Source organism: Mixophyes fleayi, chromosome 1, assembly GCF_038048845.1.
Source record: "Mixophyes fleayi isolate aMixFle1 chromosome 1, aMixFle1.hap1, whole genome shotgun sequence".
NCBI classification, from domain to species: Eukaryota; Metazoa; Chordata; class Amphibia; order Anura; family Limnodynastidae; genus Mixophyes; species Mixophyes fleayi.
The window spans coordinates 34342836-34360592 of NC_134402.1; the positions used below are offsets into that span (position 1 = coordinate 34342836).

The 17757-nt window shown below is 43.4% G+C and overlaps 1 protein-coding gene across 2 annotated transcripts in view; it reads left to right on the top strand.

Annotated features, from left to right (window-relative positions):
• The window catches only part of HGFAC (HGF activator), a 96167-nt gene extending 78857 nt beyond the window's left edge, over positions 1 to 17310 (top strand). For both annotated transcript variants that reach the window (XM_075194355.1, XM_075194356.1), the window contains 5 exons: positions 1158 to 1392; positions 7527 to 7666; positions 9969 to 10109; positions 12412 to 12560; positions 17079 to 17310. In XM_075194355.1, the coding sequence (XP_075050456.1) occupies positions 1158 to 1392; positions 7527 to 7666; positions 9969 to 10109; positions 12412 to 12560; positions 17079 to 17258 (845 nt within the window). In that variant the 3' untranslated portion in view covers positions 17259 to 17310. The remainder of the gene's footprint in view (positions 1 to 1157; positions 1393 to 7526; positions 7667 to 9968; positions 10110 to 12411; positions 12561 to 17078) is intronic.
• The last annotated feature ends 447 nt before the right edge of the window (positions 17311 to 17757 follow it).

The window sequence follows — 17757 nt, forward strand, 5'->3', positions numbered from 1 at the left end:
ATAGCTTGGAGGGATAGGTTCCTGGTAGGGAGTAATAGTTCCTTCGTAAGCATGGTAAGACTATCCCATATTCATAGTGAATCTGAGATAGAAGAAAGCTTTAAGTGAGGCACTTGAACCTTTGGATGTCTATAGGAGATCTGTCAAAGGATTCTCCGATGATATAAGGGATCGTACGGAGTATGAACATTAACGTCGGTAGTAACATCATTTTGTAAGCCGCCATGTGGCCCAGCCAGGAGACCTCATGATTAATCCAAGTCTTAGTCAAATTAGAGAGTTGTATAAGTAATGGTGTAAGGTTAGTCTAAAAAATGTCAATAAGGGAGGAGGGTACCTAGATATAGTAAAATAACCTTTGTAATCTGGATCGGAAGGCGAGGGGAGATTGATTGGCAGTGCTTCCAATTTGACGGCATACAACCTATAGAAAGAGGCAGCACTATAGCAAACTATAATATCACGTAAGACTAGCAACAAGGACTCCGGGCTGGTTACAAATAAGATCACATCATCTTCAAACAAACACAATTTATGAGAGGTAGTTTGAATGGTGATACCCAGAAATATAGTGGAGGACCTAATTGTCTGGGTCAGTATTTCGATGGCTAAAACAATCATGAGAGGAGATAGCGGACAGCCCTGCCTAGTACCGTTAGAAATAGGAAAGGAGGGAGAAAGAAAAAACATTCTAATGTGCAGTAGACAGATAAACGCTAATTGCTGATTGGTTGCTGTGTTTCAGTGCAGAGTTTACACTAAAATGCTGTGTTGGGAAACAATGGCACACTGAGATGTCGGGTGGCAGAACACTTAGGGGTAAATTTATCAAGCTGCGTGTTTGAAAAAGTGGAGATGTTTCCTATAGCAACCAATCAGATTCTTGCTATCATTTATTTAGTACATTTTACAATATGACAGCTAGAATCTGATTGGTTGCTATAGGGAACATCTCCACTTTTTCAAATCCGCAGTTTGATAAATTTACCCCCTGGAGTCTCAAAAAGTTGAGCACTACTAACTCAAAGCGTAGAAATGTTTGGAAAATAGAGGTCAAGTAACTGCATGAATATTACATTAAGGGAATAAAACCTGTGAGATACATGGGGTATTAGCCAACAATTTTGTCCAAAGTTTTAATGCTTGGTATTTTCTAGGTGATAAAGGAAGGAGAATAGTTCAAGAGGACGAATTATTCGCTGCCACAAAACCAAAGTGTGGGAAGAAACATGAGAAACGCGTTGTGGCAAGAGGACGAATCTTGGGTGGTCAGGCAGCACTTCCGGGATCTCACCCCTGGTTGGCAGCAATATACATCAAAGATGATTTCTGCTCTGGCAGCCTCATATTGCCCTGCTGGGTGGTCACAGCTGCACACTGCTTTGCTCACAGGTACATTTAAAGCCTTATATTCTGCTGCAGGTCTAATGTGAACTGATTATAAAAAGATTTAATGTATCTCAGAGGGCAAAAAGCTCAACTGCTGCTCTAGTAGGAGAAACTAAAAAAAATATGGAAAAGCATATCACCATTTAGCTGAAGTTACTGTTTAAGAGAAATTGGTAAGAATACCTTTTCTATAGCAAATTATTTGCAGGACCTTAAGATCTGAGGACGTACAGAAAGTAGTGGACCAAAACAAATATAGTGTGAGGCTAATGCTGTTTCATCCAATTGAGATTGTCAGCCACTGTATCAATATGAATTAGGGATTAAAGTTTTAGCCAAATCATAAGGTATTTTTTTTCTGGCTCACCAAAATGTGTAGGGTTCACAATTCGGAATTAAAATGTTGTTGCCATTTTATTGAGTGAAACACAGAAATCACTTTCAACAGCTAATCATCAAGATAAGATGTTACAATAAGATTTCTTCTGCTTTATACCAATATAAAATTAGGGTTTTCTTGGGGTTCATTAAATAAATTTTACAGTGATTGGAAAATAGATAGAAGCTGTGTTTGTGAAATATGTAGCAAAGTATGTACAAAAAAAAGAGATCTATTATGAGCTGGTCAGGACAGCAGAGTTTAGATGTTGATAGAACATGTCTATGTAAAAAAAATAAATTGAACTTCTACTAGTAACAGAATTAACACAGAATCATTTGTTACTAATGGATATTATTGGAAACAATTGTATTATTTTTTTTCCAATAAAGGTTAAAATTGCAAGGGCAAGGCTTGTGTATTGCAGCTTGAGGGCTAGACACAACCTACTAGACTGAGTATTGGATCTCAATGGTTACATTGTATAGTATTCTCTTTTCCATGAGAACAGCAAATTTCAAATTGGAGCACGGTATTGTGCACTGTTCATAAGCTGAAGCTTTAGTAATGCTAAGCTTATAGTCTATGATTAATGCAATGTTTCATATTGCATTGGCCAAACTAGCAGAATTAAAGCTCTAACTAATATTATGAAGTGCAAATAAATGATATTCTCTGTACATAATGCCTTAAGACTGTCAATCTCCTTTACTGAGATTGCATTAAGGACCAGGATTTGCACTATACCATAGCAACCAATCAAACACTCATTTTCTAACATGCTTCAGACAGATAAATGTTAATTTCTGATTGGTTGCTGTGGTTCAGTGCCGAGTCAAGGTGCTATTTGGCATTTGCTAGTAAATCGTCAATAAAGTGTTTTTCCAAAAATCACCGTGATTGAATTCGCTACGAATCGCCGTCCCGAGGTTTTGCCATTCTGACAACGCAAGTCGTCATATGTATGAAGCTGCGATTTCCAAAATTGTCAGTATAGTCGTGATTAGCCTGTGGGTCCAGTGTCTCTACGTGCAATGGAATTATATATGTAAATAAATAAATAATTACATTTAGGAAAAAACGTGTCTCTCGCCCTCCCCATTCACATTAACCCTTGTGCTGCCATCCTAGTGCTGGTTGCCATGAAATCGGGGGGAAAAAAGCCTGGGGTCCCCTCGATTTCACGAAAAGTAGCACTAGGCAAACCAGTCGGGGTTGGTGGCACTATAGCAAGGGGGCATGCGGCAGGGGTCCCCCTGCCATAATGAGAAACCAACTCCACGCTGTTCAGCACTGGGCTGAATTCCCTAGGGGGTGGGGTCTGCCTAAAAATTGTGAACAAGGGTTAATATGACTGGGGGAAGACAAAAATGTTTTCTTAAATTTAATTATTTATTTATTTAGATATATTATTCTTGAGCATTGTATGCATATTTTGCATGTAAAACTTCCAACCAATCAGAAATGAGCATTGGTTTGAAAATCGTGATTTTAAATCTAAACACAGGCGATCTGAGAGTTTCTAAAACTGCTTCATCTCACTCAAGATTGACAGCGATTTCTGATTTGAGACTAAAAATCGCTAGTGAATACATATGGCGACTTGATGGCTCAAATCGCCGGTGATCTCTAGCGGTTCAAAACGCTGCAAAAATCGCAACTTGATACATCTATGCCCTAGTACAGTGGTTCCCAAACTTTTGCAGTTCACGGCACCCTTAGAGTCTCCATAATTTTTTCAAGGCACCCCTCCAAAATAATTACTGAGCAGTCCTGTTTTAGAAGTAGTTGGGTCAAAAAATTGTAATAAGTATTTAGGTCAGGACAGAAATACTTATTTAGTTGTATGCAAAAATGCCGCCTCTGCATTCAGACACTCTGCCCCCTCTGCATTCAGACACTCTGCCCCCTCACACTCTGCCCCCTTTGCATCCAGACACTCTGCCCCCTCTGCATCCAGTCCCTCTGCCCTCTCTCACGCTGCCCTCTCTCACGCTGTCCCCCTCCTCTGCCCTCTGTCAGGCTGGTCCCTCCTCCTCTGCCCTCTGTCACGCTGGTCCCCCCTCCTTTGCCCTCTCTCATGCTGGTCCCCCCTCCTCTGCCCTCTGTCCCGCTGGTCCCCCCTCCTCTGCCCTCTCTCACGCTGGTCCCCCCTCCTCTGCCACACTGATCCCCCCTCCTCTGCCCTCTCCCAGCTGTCCCCCTCCTCTGCCACATTGGTCCACCCTCATCTGCCCTCTGCCACGCTGGTCCCCCCTCCACTGTCATGCTGGTCCCCCCTCCTCTGCCCTCTGCCACACTGGTCTCCCCTCCTCTGCCCTCTGCCACGCTGGTCCCCCCTCCTCTGCCACGCTGGTCCCCCCTCCTCTGTCACTCTGGTCCCCCCTCCTCTGCCCTCTGTCACGCTGGTCCCCCCTCCTCTGCCCTCTGACACGCTTATCTCCCCTCCTCTGTCACACTGGTCCCCCTCCTCTGTCACGCTGGTCCCCCCTCCTCTGCCCTCTGCCACGCTGGTCCCCCCTCCTCTGCCCTCTGCCACGCTGGTCCCCCCTCCTCTGCCCTCTCTCACGCTGGTCCCCCCTCCTCTGCCACGCTGGTCCCCCCATCTCTGCCCTCTCTCAGCTGTCCCCCTCCTCTGCCCTCTGCCACGTTGGTCCACCCTCATCTGCCCTCTGCCACGCTGGTCCCCCCTCCTCTGCCACGCTGGTCCCCCCTCCTCTGTCACTCTGGTCCCCCCTCCTCTGCCCTCTGTCACGCTGGTCCCCCCTCCTCTGCCCTCTGACACGCTTATCTCCCCTCCTCTGTCACACTGGTCCCCCTCCTCTGTCACGCTGGTCCCCCCTCCTCTGCCCTCTGCCACGCTGGTCCCCCCTCCTCTGCCCTCTGCCACGCTGGTCCCCCCTCCTCTGCCCTCTCTCACGCTGGTCCCCCCTCCTCTGCCACGCTGGTCCCCCCATCTCTGCCCTCTCTCAGCTGTCCCCCTCCTCTGCCCTCTGCCACGTTGGTCCACCCTCATCTGCCCTCTGCCACGCTGGTCACCCCTCCACTGTCACGCTGGTCCCCCCTCCTCCTCCCTCTGCCACACTGGTCCCTCCGTCACGCTGGTTCCCCCTCCTCTGCCACGCTAGTCCCCCCTCCTCTGTCACTCTGGTCCCCCCTCCTCTGCCCTCTGTCACGCTGGTCCCCCCTCCTCTGCCCTCTGACACACTGGTCTCCCCTCCTCTGTCACACTGTTCCCCCTCCTCTGTCATGCTGGTCCCCCCTCCTCTGCCCTCTGCCACGCTGGTCCCCCCTCCTCTGCCATGCTGGTCCCCCCTCCTCTGTTACGCTGGTCCCCGCTCCTCTGTCACGCTGGCCCCCCCTCCTCTGCCATGCTGGTCTCCCCTACTCTTTAACGCTGGTCCACCCTCCTCTGCCCTCTGCCACGCTGGTCCCCCCTCCTCTGACCTCTGCCATGCTGGTCCCCCCTCCTCTGCCCTCTGCCATGCTGGTCCCCCCTCCTCTGTCATGCTGGTCCCCCCTCCTCTGTCCCCTCCGCCGCCCGCCAGCCATAGAAAAAAACAAAACAAAAAACTTACCAATCCGCGTGGCGCCGGGACCCAGCATCCACCTTTCTCACGCAGCGTGTCAATATTCAGTGACAAGCTGCGTGTGAGAGGAGGATGCTGGGTCCCGGCGCCGCGCGGATTGGTAAGTTTTTGTGTTGTTTTGTTTTTTCTATGCCTGGCCCGTGGCACCTCTGGGAGCAGGGGTGCCGCAGCGTACACTTTGGGAACCGCCACCCTAGTATGTTTTAGTGAACATTCCGCTAGGCCATGCCCCCGCTCAACTCTAAATCTATCTGCACATTTACAATTGACCCCCCTATAGGGCAACATGGTTTTGCCAAGGTGCTAATTAGTTCCTTTTTTATGCTTTCCTTCTGACTCTAAATGAGGTATATTGTTATACATATCCTCAACTCTGATTATCACACTCACCATTCTATTTTGTAGAGTTGCTGTAACATTTACCAGCAGCATAACCCAAGTTCCTTTTTTCTTCTATATTACTAACTGTTACGCGGCTCTTTATAGCTTTAAGACAATTGAGAGTGCCGGCATGGGACCAAATTAACCAACACAGCAAATGCATACAGCAGGAACCAGTGAGGTATTTCTTATCTGCAGTGATTCAGACCTAAGAAACAACATTTTTCTCATAATATCTGTCAGATAATTAGCTTTATTTGCGTGTAAGCATTTTTGTCCCTGTAATTTCCATTGGTGAATCTTCTTTTTCACATTATCAGCAAATGTTAATGAAACTTTGACACTAAATAATAAAAAAAAAAGTTAGAAAACAACTTTTACATTTAGAATCCTTCTTATTTATCTGTACGGTTGTATATATTAGCCTGGAAGCCAGCTACAGTAGTATGTTAATTGTATAGTTCTCCACAAACTACGTGGGGAGAGGTGTTGTTGGGCACCTTATAATGGGAGTGATATACAGTAAAACCCCCACTTCACATTTTCAAGGGACTGGGAAAAATTGCAGTGAAATCCAGGAAAGTGTAAAATGATGGAAAAGCTATTTACCAGATTGGATTGTTTTATTAAACAGTATGTTTCACTTTTAATCTGTCTATACATGATGGACTTTCCATTGAGAAAAAAAAATCATCTGTGTGATGACATAAAATGTTAACTTGAGAGACAAATTTAAAGTTGTACTTATTAGAGCGAATATATCCAGATCGTACATATTATACGACTTTATGACTCTCCCTCTGGACTCTGGAGGGAAGGTCAAGTGTTAAGTAATGGGGGGGGATGTGTGACACGCTATCACGTCATCGGGGTCAAGGCCAAAATGACACCGAGAATTTTTGCCCCCCTTGTAAGACTAAATTGTTACCTTATACAGGTGGTTTTGTTTTGCCTTCCTCAAAACCATTAGAATTTATAGACGGTTGGGTTCAATGGAGCTGTGCTTTTTTTGTTTCATCCCTCTAAATAACTCATTGTTCTTGTGAATCTTGCAGTCGGGGTGGGGTGGGGAGATCTTGTCAATTCATTTTTAAAATGTGAGCCTTTCCAAAATGGAATTTTGGGTACTAGACTTTTTTTCAAAAGGACACCACCTACCTATCTTCAAGTGTTCTTTACCTACCCAATGGTGTTTCAGATGCTTTTAATGCATATTAAATGTGTTTGATATGCGCCCTTGCTTGTGTTTTAACATGTATTTTAGAGATGAATGTATAGTTATCAACTGCATAGAGACGCATCAAATGTATTAAAATGGAACAGGTAACGTTCAAGATAGCGCACCATGAGGCAAATTAACCGTATGGAAAAATGCAAATATCTATGGTCTCAATGGTATAATGATTTTTAGTTCAACTTCTGTTTACATGCATTTAAGCTGCTATAAAAATACATGAGAATACATAATCCTAATGCCCGTGGTTACTTAGCCGTACTTCCAAACTGGAGCAGAGTCTCTGTAACAAAGATTCCCCAGGCAGTGCAAAAACACGGATGCTCTGAAGTGAGGGCAGGAGGAAACATACGGTGCCCGGCCACACATCCGTGCCATCGTGCCAATATCAGCCAACGCCAGCATTTCAATTGTACGTCGCAGAGTGACTCCAGTAGGTCGGGATTATTAGCAAAGTGTATTTTAATTTTTGGGCTGACGATTAATAGCAGTAATTTTGATACATTATGTTTTCTTTTTTCCTGACAATACAAATGTCTTTGTCATCCAACAGCCCCAAGAAATCCTCTGTGAGAGTGGTGCTGGGACAGCAATATTTCAATGAATCCACAGATGTCACTCAGACATTTGAAATAGACAGATATATTTTTCATGACCAATATTCGGTATTTAAGCGCAATGAACATGATATTGGTGAGTAAAGGTAGATGATGAAACAACAATATAACCCACCCTCTGCTCATGGTGTCCAGGTAATATCATATGAATTTAGTAATATTAAATCACATGGTGTAAATGGAACACATGTGCTGGACCTGTAGTGAGATGTGTGTTCTCCTGGGCCTAAATTGTACTCGGATTTAATCTTATTGCCATGGCAGTGTGAATAAAAGGTTACTGCCTCACTCACAATCAGAGGACTGGATGCAATTAATTTAATAATTAAACCCTGATTAAATCTATTTTTCTTGTTCCCTATTTTCGGTTAACTGCCCCATCCCCCGCCACCTGTAGGATGGTTGTATTGCTCCACCTTTGAGGCTATTTCCATTACGGGCTCAGTTTCAATTCCCCTAGTTTTGCTAGTGCAACATACATATAGAAGGACACATGGCACTGGCAGCTTACCTATAGTGGGAGGAGAGGACACATGGCACCGGCAGCATACATATCGGGGGAATGGAGGGCACATGGCACTGGCAGCATATATGTAGGAGGAGAGGAGGACACATGGCACTGGCAGCATAAATATAGGTAGAAAGGAGAATACATGGCACTGGCAGCATAGATGTAGGTGGAGATGAGGTGGCGGCGAGAGCAAAGCAGTCGGCTAACAACCGAACTTTAAACCAATAAAGCGTAAGGTAAACCGCACTTATCACTGTCACAAGATTCAAGTCTTTACCATTGGCCGGAGCTAAAACTGGCGTTACCACTACTGCCCCCCTCTGGACTTGACATTGACATGCCGGCACAAAGGGATGCCAAGGGACCCTCCACCAGAGAGGATCAAGAGTAATGTTACTGTGAAAAGGGCAGTGACGTGCGGCCAATCAACGGTAGCACCTTAGATTAGTCATTGACTGCACTGCTCCGCCACCTAATGCGCCTCACCTGTAACAAGGAATTTATTAAACAGTAAAACAACTAAATCTACAACGGGTGGGAGGGTGTTATCCGAAGATTCAGGAGCCAAGAGGACCAGCCCACCATGTCAATATAATTTCTAGAAACAATAACACCCCTTCCATTAACTATGATTGGCTAGCTGAGAAATTAAAACGTAACCCCTAATGGTAAGTACTGACAATAGCATAAACACAATATTTTAATTGCCTTCAGCTTATGGCTTCACTTAAACGAGGGTACTGCTGGGGATAGCAAATAGGGAGCCAGGAACAACTCTAGTCAGGGTATAAGATAAATGCTCTGGCATCCTAATGGTACACAGAGCAGATTTAAATTGAGAAGCGAATAATAAGGGGCGTGTTAAGGGCACGATCGGTCAGGAGCAGATGCCACCAGGAAGAAGAGGACCCAGCAGTGCCGCGAAGAAGAAAATGAGCAGCACGCCAGACCAAGGTAAGTGCGGCACATGACCAAATTTTTTATTCCATAGAGATTCAATCTAGTGTAACTATTCCCAAACCAGAGAGGGCAAGATGGACCTATTTCCCAGAGTACGCAGAATGATCAGGGAAGACAAGGCTAATAATATGGATCTGGTCTCCTCACTTATGACAGACCATGTACCCTTAGACTTTACACATTTTCTCAACGATAGCAGGTACGCAACGCATAGTCATGACAACTAGGTCGACAATTGAAATGTAGACCGTATTATATGGTTTAGGCTAGGGATAGGGTTAGGGTTAGGATTGTTAGGGTTAGGGATATTATTGTTGACCTTATAATACGGTCCACATTAAAATTGTCGACCTAATTATACTGTTTCCATTTCAATTGTCAACCTAATAATACTTCTAATGTCTGTTAATTGTTGACTTTCCAACCCTGTCTATATTATCTGTCGACCATATAAATGTCGATCATGTCACTGTTGAACATATGTATCACACTCTCTGTAGTGGGTTTACAGAGGGCTAATTAATGAGTTAATTTATTGCACCCTGTCCTATCTTCCCATGGTGAGTGAGGGATAATCACATTGGGGCCCACTGTCATGTTCCAGTTCAGGAAAAGAAAATAACAGTAATAAAAATAAATTGTCTGTGTTCTGGGAGGCAACATGTGTGCAAGGATATAAGGACCTGAGGTATTAACTGGGGTCTCCCATAAGCTTCCCAGTGTCATTGTGATTCGGTCAATGCCCAAATCCACTGAGTTACTTCTTTGCTTTTTTATTTTATATGCTTGCGAGAACATACAGAGTTGTACTAATCGGAATGACAAATGTTGTTATTAAACACATATTTAATTATTGTTTAAAAAAGAATAAATACACTATCCACCTAATTCTTTCATTTTGTTACAGTGTTAATAAAGCTGAAAAGAAAAAATAACCTGTGTGCAAAGAAGACGCAGTTTGTCCAGACAATCTGTCTGCCGGAGGATGGTATCAGTTTTAAGGACGGTTACATGTGTCAGGTATCTGGATGGGGCCGTATGAATGAAGGTAAGTAACGCTGATTATTACCAACTATAATCAGTCCTTCCTTGGTTTATGCTCCTACACTCTCAACACATCACACAGACCTCAAACACCATTAGTTAATACCAGGCCCGGCGCTCCCATTAGGCAAGGTTAGGCACTTGCCTAGGGCGCCGGGCTCTGGAGGGCGCCACAGATTAAAAATTTCTTTAAAACTGTGCGGCGACCGCTGATCATACCTTTCACGGCCGCCGCACAGCTTCACATACATCCACAGGGAGGGGGGGGAGGGACTATTGCTCACCATCGCCGCCTCTCTGCTCCGTCTCCTCCCCTCCACTCACTTACTGACTGTCGGGTGTGACATCATCATCACGGCCTGACAGTGTCAGTGAGTGGAGGGGAGCAGGCAGGAGCAGAGCGGAGGCAAGTTAGAAGCAGGTAAGAAAAGACGCACATTTTCAAAATCGGCGCCCCCACCCTGCACACTTACACACTATTTTGTAAGTGTGCAGGGTGGGGGCGCCGATTTTGAAAATGTGCCGGGCGGGGGGCGCCGATTTTGTAAATGTGCCTAGGGTGCCACGGACCCTAGCACCGGCCCTGGTTAATACATTGTACAGTAGCTGTTCATATACACCTCACATTTGTGTATAAGGATTTTAAGCAAAAGTTGTTGGTGGTTTTACTTACACCAGTGCTTGTATATATAGACTGTTATAGGGTATCATAGTATATCAACCCTCTTTGTGCGGGCATCGACCTGTGAAGATGTAGTTCTGCTTTCCCGTGCCATATAAGTCTTTGAATTTTCCAGGTGTGAGATATATATCTGATTAAGAGACAATGCAGGAAGTATTGGTAACATAAGGTAGAATTACATCTTTCGGCATGCTTTTCTTGTAGAATTAATGACAGAGGGCCAATTTACACTTTCTTACTGGCTTTAATGGCCAGTCTGAATCTGCACACAGACAAAATACAAGATGTAGTAATGCTTGTGACTGAATCTAGTTTTAAAGATTGAGAGACAGTCATGCAAGAAAGTACATACTTATAGCTCTGCAAGGGAATCGGTAGATGTTCGTCTCGCAGGGGATTTCAGGAAATAGAACATTCTTACCCAGTTTGCTGTTTTTGAATGAAGTCTGGGAAAAACTCTGGGGGGAAATGCCAAAGAGCAGCATAATAGCATGGGTGCCATGGTGACACAGTGGTCAGCACTGCTGCCTTGCAACACTTGGGATCTGTGGAATCTTGACCCTCAGTGCCCGTTGGGCACTGGGCCGGAGTCTTATGCATACTGGGTCGGTTGCATAATGGATGCTGTTGCTGGTTGGTTAATTGTTGGCTTCTAGTTAAACTGGCACATAAGGATATAAGAATTTGGGAGGTGGATAAAAGGGGAATAATGAAAAAGTAATGCAGGCCATAGATATGTATTGACCCTAAATGACTGTGATGTCCGATAATGGTCCTCAAAGTTGATAGGAACATTATTGGGCGTATTTATAAGTGCAGTCAAAACATTACCCTTACTGACCCGTACAATGATGCTGAAAGTAATCTAACCAAGGGGGCTTATAGCTGGATGTCAGATATGGCCACCTTTATGTGTGGCAGGATGGCCTCTATGGACAAGTGACCATAGAATATTATTCTAACTTTAGACAGATTGCGTAGAGACAGGAATTACTTCTCATCTTTCTTGTAATTCTTGTTATGGTTCTACTATGAAAGAAAACAGAACTGGTTTGCAGTGTTGTATAGTTGTACATTTATATCCTTTATAGTTCTGTAAAAATTTAATTTCAACCAATTTACAGCTACACTACCCCCCTCTGTAAAAGATTGTATTTATGTGCCCTCCATTGCCGGAGCCAAAGGTGTTGCAACATGCAACCGTTTTTCCTGGGACTCTGTAGGTCCTGTAATACAGAACTGGTAAATCAGTTTAGTTCAACAACTTAGAATGTCGGCGGATGAGGATTGTAAGTGGCTTGTGATTGGTCCTCAACCTGCCCCACCCCTGCAGATTTAGCCCAGGGCTGTAGGAGCGATGGAGGAGCCACAGGAAAAATGCCTGCACGTTGTTCCGGCTAAGGGGAAGAACTCGATACTAAAATCTTTTCTGTAGGTAGTAAGGCAGCTTTAATCATTTCTGGAAAATGGTAAGTGAGAGAGCGTAGACGTTTTGTTGCAACTGCTTTTTAAGGTGAGATTAGCTGAGAATGGCAGGAACACGCATTTTCTATAATTTATAAGCATCTGCAAGTGAAAATGAATAGAACGTTGAATGTTTCTTGTTCTACATCCATATCTCTAGATGCTACTGAATATTCACATGTCCTGCAAGAGACTATGGTTCCGATAGTCCCCGACAGTAAATGCAGCAGCCCTGAAGTCTATGGATATGAACTCAGTGACAATATGTTTTGTGCCGGCTATTTTGATGGCAGCACAGATGCTTGTCAGGTGAGGAGAGAACATGTACAAGAGGTTTATTTCCCATGTCTAGGATTCTGCCTGGGGACATATGTGTTTCATACATGATAACTACAACCTTTTTCCATTGTTCTCCTGATAAACGTATCCTCTTCTTATATTTGTAGGAAATCGATAGCACTAAAATAAACTATTAAAATAAGATAGCTCATACGTCAAAATCAGGGACAACTAGTTATTATTCTATAATACATTAACTATACACAGGGCTGCCAAGAGGAAACGCTGGGCCCTGTGGGACAGCGATGGGTTCTTTGCCCCCGTTAATGTGCAAGCACCTAGCCCATAGTCTCTGGTGTAGAATTGGTAAAAGACGATGCTGCATGTACAACCTAGGGGATCTAACCAGGGCCCCCCATAGTGAGGGTAAGGGGGGACACAAGTCAGGGGGCCCATAACAGTGCCCTGTGTCTATTATTTTAACTGTAATATTTTGGGACTTTTGGGAATTCCAACACACTACCTGCATTCAATCACACTGCACTTTCTATAAGATCGGTTTTCACAGTACAGTAAAAGTACCATGTACAGTCTACAGCTGATCTTCTGACATGCAGTAACTGGGAATACTCAGTACAAAGCTTACCACCCACTCGCTAGAGAACCACCACAGTAAAACAGGTGTACTGGTTTACTATAAAAGATCTCTCTCTGCCCACAGTCATTTTAAAGTGACTGGGAGGGAAAATAGCTAGGGTGCATATTTCACCTACCATCAGAGATTCTGGCGGACAGAGCTGTGGACAGGTGACATTGATTGAATAGTTGTTGTTTTTTTCTGTGCATTCTTTTGGGACTTTATACTCCACACATATATTGGATGTATCCTGCAGCGCGTACTTAGAACCGTATAAAACTACAGACGCTTCTTCAGATCCGCTCTTTGTTGAATATGGACGTGAATAAGCCAGATTTATGTTCTTTTTAAAATAATGCACATTATGCTTGTTTTGCATTTTGTTAATGAATCGGGTCCTTTGTGTGTTACCCCACACCGCTACCATCAAAATAGATTGGAGGGAGCAGGGTTATTGCAGCGTGACGTGGCAAACCCACTTCATTTTCAGGTGGCGCCGAATTCCACCATTGATCTTAAAGAAACATGCTCTGTATACAGCATGTTTGCTATATATACTGTATGTAGGGTTAATACATACATAGTTCAGCATATGTGGAATCTCCCTTGAAAATCCTGCACTTTTTACTACTAAAATACAACAAAACCACCTGTGTCGTCCAGCCCTTAAGGACCTGACTCATGTTTGAACGCAACGTTCACTAAAAAAACAAAGCACAGAACTTTTAAGCAGATACATCCATATGGAAGGACAAGCGGATCTGAAGATACTGTTCCATTTGAATCTGTGTATAAACACTCTTTGGCCATACATTATTTGTCATATGCAAACAGATAGAACAGAGTGCAGGATATGTATATGTGTATGTGCAATATCAAGTCCCGTCAGTAAGCATTAAAATAAAAAAAATGATAAAATAAATTAACAACTCTTAATATTATAATCGTTAATAAAAATGTCTTTGTTTTTTTACATGAAATACATAAATTAGGATGTTCTTAATGTGTTTTTTTTATGTTCTGTACATAAAAAGCAATTATAGTTTCTCTTACTTGCAAACGCATGTTCTGTACTATTTAGTGGCACGTATACGTGGCAGTCATCACTATCAGTCAGCACTTACATCTGCCTTCAAGTAGTAGGCAGTCGTCAGTGTCATTTGTGTTCGGAACATGGATTGCATACAGTTGTGTTGAATGGCGTAGTCCCGTTTTGGCGCATGTGCAGAGCAAGATACGCCACGCCAATGGACTTATTTCAGAAGATGAATCAGGCCCTAAATGTCGAAAAGCCACTTGAGTGGTAAATATCTAAACTACACTTCCTAGAATCAATAAACAAATACAGTAAGTAATTCCAAATAAAAGTGTCATGTACCGTCGCGCTAGCCACGAAGGCTCAGGTATACTTAGACCTCAGCTGCGTCCCCGGCAGTTATCTGACAGCCGGAGTGTGTGGCCATGATTAATTATGTGCCTCCTGTGTGCCTGATGGGCAGGGCCGGACTGGCCATCTGGCACTTCTGGCAGATGCCAGAAGGGCCGATGGGCAGATGGGCCGGTCCGCAGGTCCGCATGTCCGCCCGAGCAGCAGCACTTCCATGCGCGCTGCTCGGCAGATGGAGAGTCAGTGACGTGCCGTCTAGGCAAATAATCACATGGGACGGCACCTGTCACGTGGTCCCGTCCCATGTGATTATTTGCCTATCCGGCACGTCACTGACTCTCCATCCGCCAAGCAGCGTGCATGGAAGTGCTGCTGCTCGGGCCGACATGCGGACCTGCGGACCGGCCCATCTTTAAAAATGGACTACAACTACTATGATCAAGTCAGTTTAACTGTGTGCTTAAATTTCTTAAATGCTATCTTGACCACTTTAGGAAACCTCCCTCTTCTTGTACTTACTCCATCCCCCATGTAGCAGTATAAATGCATGCTCTGTTTCATTCTATTGATTAGAGGTGATGCTTTGTTCTGCCACTATGAGCTGCAGTGGCTTCTTGAAATATATAGTGCATTCTTCATCCTGGCTGTAAGTAACATGTGGAATCTAATTTGCTAAATAAAAGGGGCTAGTACATAAAGAGGCATTGAAGTCCAAAAGTGAACAACCCTATTGGCAATGTATAATCTATGTAATGCGATGCACAATAAAATAAAAATCCCTATATTTCCTTTAATTCATTGTTAAATATTGTTGCTGATCCATCGCTGTTAACAGCTGTTTCATCTCTTCATTGTGCTCCTGATTATCAGGAAAACACGTAGACAGACATTGGGACAGTTTAAATCATATTTGGCCTCTCTCCTGCAGAGTGATCGATTGATGGACCGCCTCAGTAATCAATCATGCTGCAAGAGAAGTTCACAGCTTAATTTTAATTTAATTATATGTATTTGTATTTTACTATGCATATCCCCATGTACATAATATGTTTGTAAAGGATGTACCCATCTTTGCTGACATTATTTGACATTGTTAAATGTAAAAGACATGTAGGGGATTTTTATTCAAATAATACACTCTATCTATCAACAAGCATTGCATATATACAGTGTATAGTGAAGTGTATCCAAGACTGTCTGAGCTGAGTAAAGATGTGTTTTTTGGGTGCTTCAGGGGTGGTGCTGTATGGCAGTAATTGGCAACCCAATATACTCAGAGGTCTGCATGTATGATTCTCCATGGAATGTTTTATTATAATATATGTATCAATGCCCCATGTTGGCCACACCCACAACACAATGTAGTCACGCCCTTTTCAGCGCCGCACATACTTTCTTTCCTCAGGTGGGCCTGTGTACTTTGAATGCCAGGGCTGATTTTTAGTCCCAGTCCAGCCCTACTGATTGGTGCTTGTCAGTAATTAAGGCAGTGAGGGCTTAAGCTCCCTGACGGTTATAGCGTTTATGTCCCTGCATTTGCTCACCAGCTCTTTGTTCCTGTGGATACTCTGTCTGCCTAGATTGATACCCGTTGAGACCCATGGCTTGTTTCCTGGACCCTGCTTGTTTGCCGATTGCCCCTGACCTTTGGCTCTGATCTTGGATCATCTCTATGTTTCAGTTAAGTCCTGGGGACATATGAGTACCTGCGAGTGCATCAAACTCTAAGGGAAAGGTAGCTCCACTACCACCTGTTCTAAAAGCTTATGTCAGTGATTGGAAAGCTGTAATAATAAGGGTAGCAGATCTAATCCTCATGTGTAAAAAAATATAGCAATAAAATTAGCGTTAGGTTGCCATAGAGGTAAATTGATATCTATGTTCCAGAAGCATCAGACCTAATTTTTCTGACAGTATCATCTGTGCTTGTATATAGTAGCTGTCCATATGACCAGCATACAAAGCACAGAACACAGATCAATTGACCTCTATATTGCTCTATTTCACTGATGATTTTCTCTTGTTGCTTTCTGCTTGGAATGTAATAGTTTGGTGGAGTAATCAGGGATGTGGCTGCACGGAATGGAGAAGGTACAGGTAGGTCTGCAGCAGAGTGTTCATACTATGGGCTAGATTTACTAAGCTGCGTGTTTGAAAAAGTGGGGATGTTGCCTATAGCAACCTATCAGATTCTAGCTATCATTTTGTAGAAGGTACTAAATAAATGAAAGCTAGAATCTGATTGGTTGCTATAGGAAACATCTCCACTTTTTCAAACCCACAGCTTAGTAAATCTAGCCCTATGTCTCATTTGCAGTAAAATGAATGAGTACTGCTTCTCCACCATATCATGTGATTATTATATTCTGATCTAAGATGCCATATCCTGTGATGAACATACTGACAATCAAGGAGCAGCAAGATTGCAAATTTTATTTCAGAGCTCAATCCAGACTTCCACAACTAGGAATCATGCGAATAGTAAATGTATAATTGGATAAAAACATATATTTGTGTATTTCAGGGTGACTCTGGAGGGCCGTTGGCCTGTGAGCAGGATAAGATTTCCTACCTGTACGGAATTGTCAGCTGGGGAGATGGATGCGGGAAACTCAACAAGCCCGGAGTGTACACAAAAGTATCTAACTATGTGCAGTGGATCAACAGCAAAACCATGCCCAAAAAGAATGATAAGAAACGATAACTGTACTGTTTTCTCATCTTTTTATGTCAATATAAACATATCAAAGTTCTAATTGTTTGTCATGGATTTAAACAGTGGTGGAAGTGGCAATCAAGAAGTGGTGGTATGGGACATGATAACTGGATGGAATTTGATAGTTTTGCAATGAAGGCAGTAAGAGAAGTAGCGGTATGGGGTACCACCGTATACCACCATATTCCACCCCAGTTTGACGACTGGATTTAACAAATTACGCTAGGTTACACAGGGCTTATCATTACAAATTAACATCTGAATTATTACCATTGTCCCCAAATTTTCATTGCAACATGGCAAATACCAGTTTGTTTATCATAAACAAAGTAATGGATTTTAGAAACGCACCCTTTCTCTGAAATCTTTTGAGTAGAAACTGGTTTATCTCCCTAAGGGGCAATCACCCTGATGGTCTAAGCTTTGATACATAAGGGTCTTTTTGGGGTCACTTTACTTTAGTAAGTAAGAGAGGTTAAAAAAAACA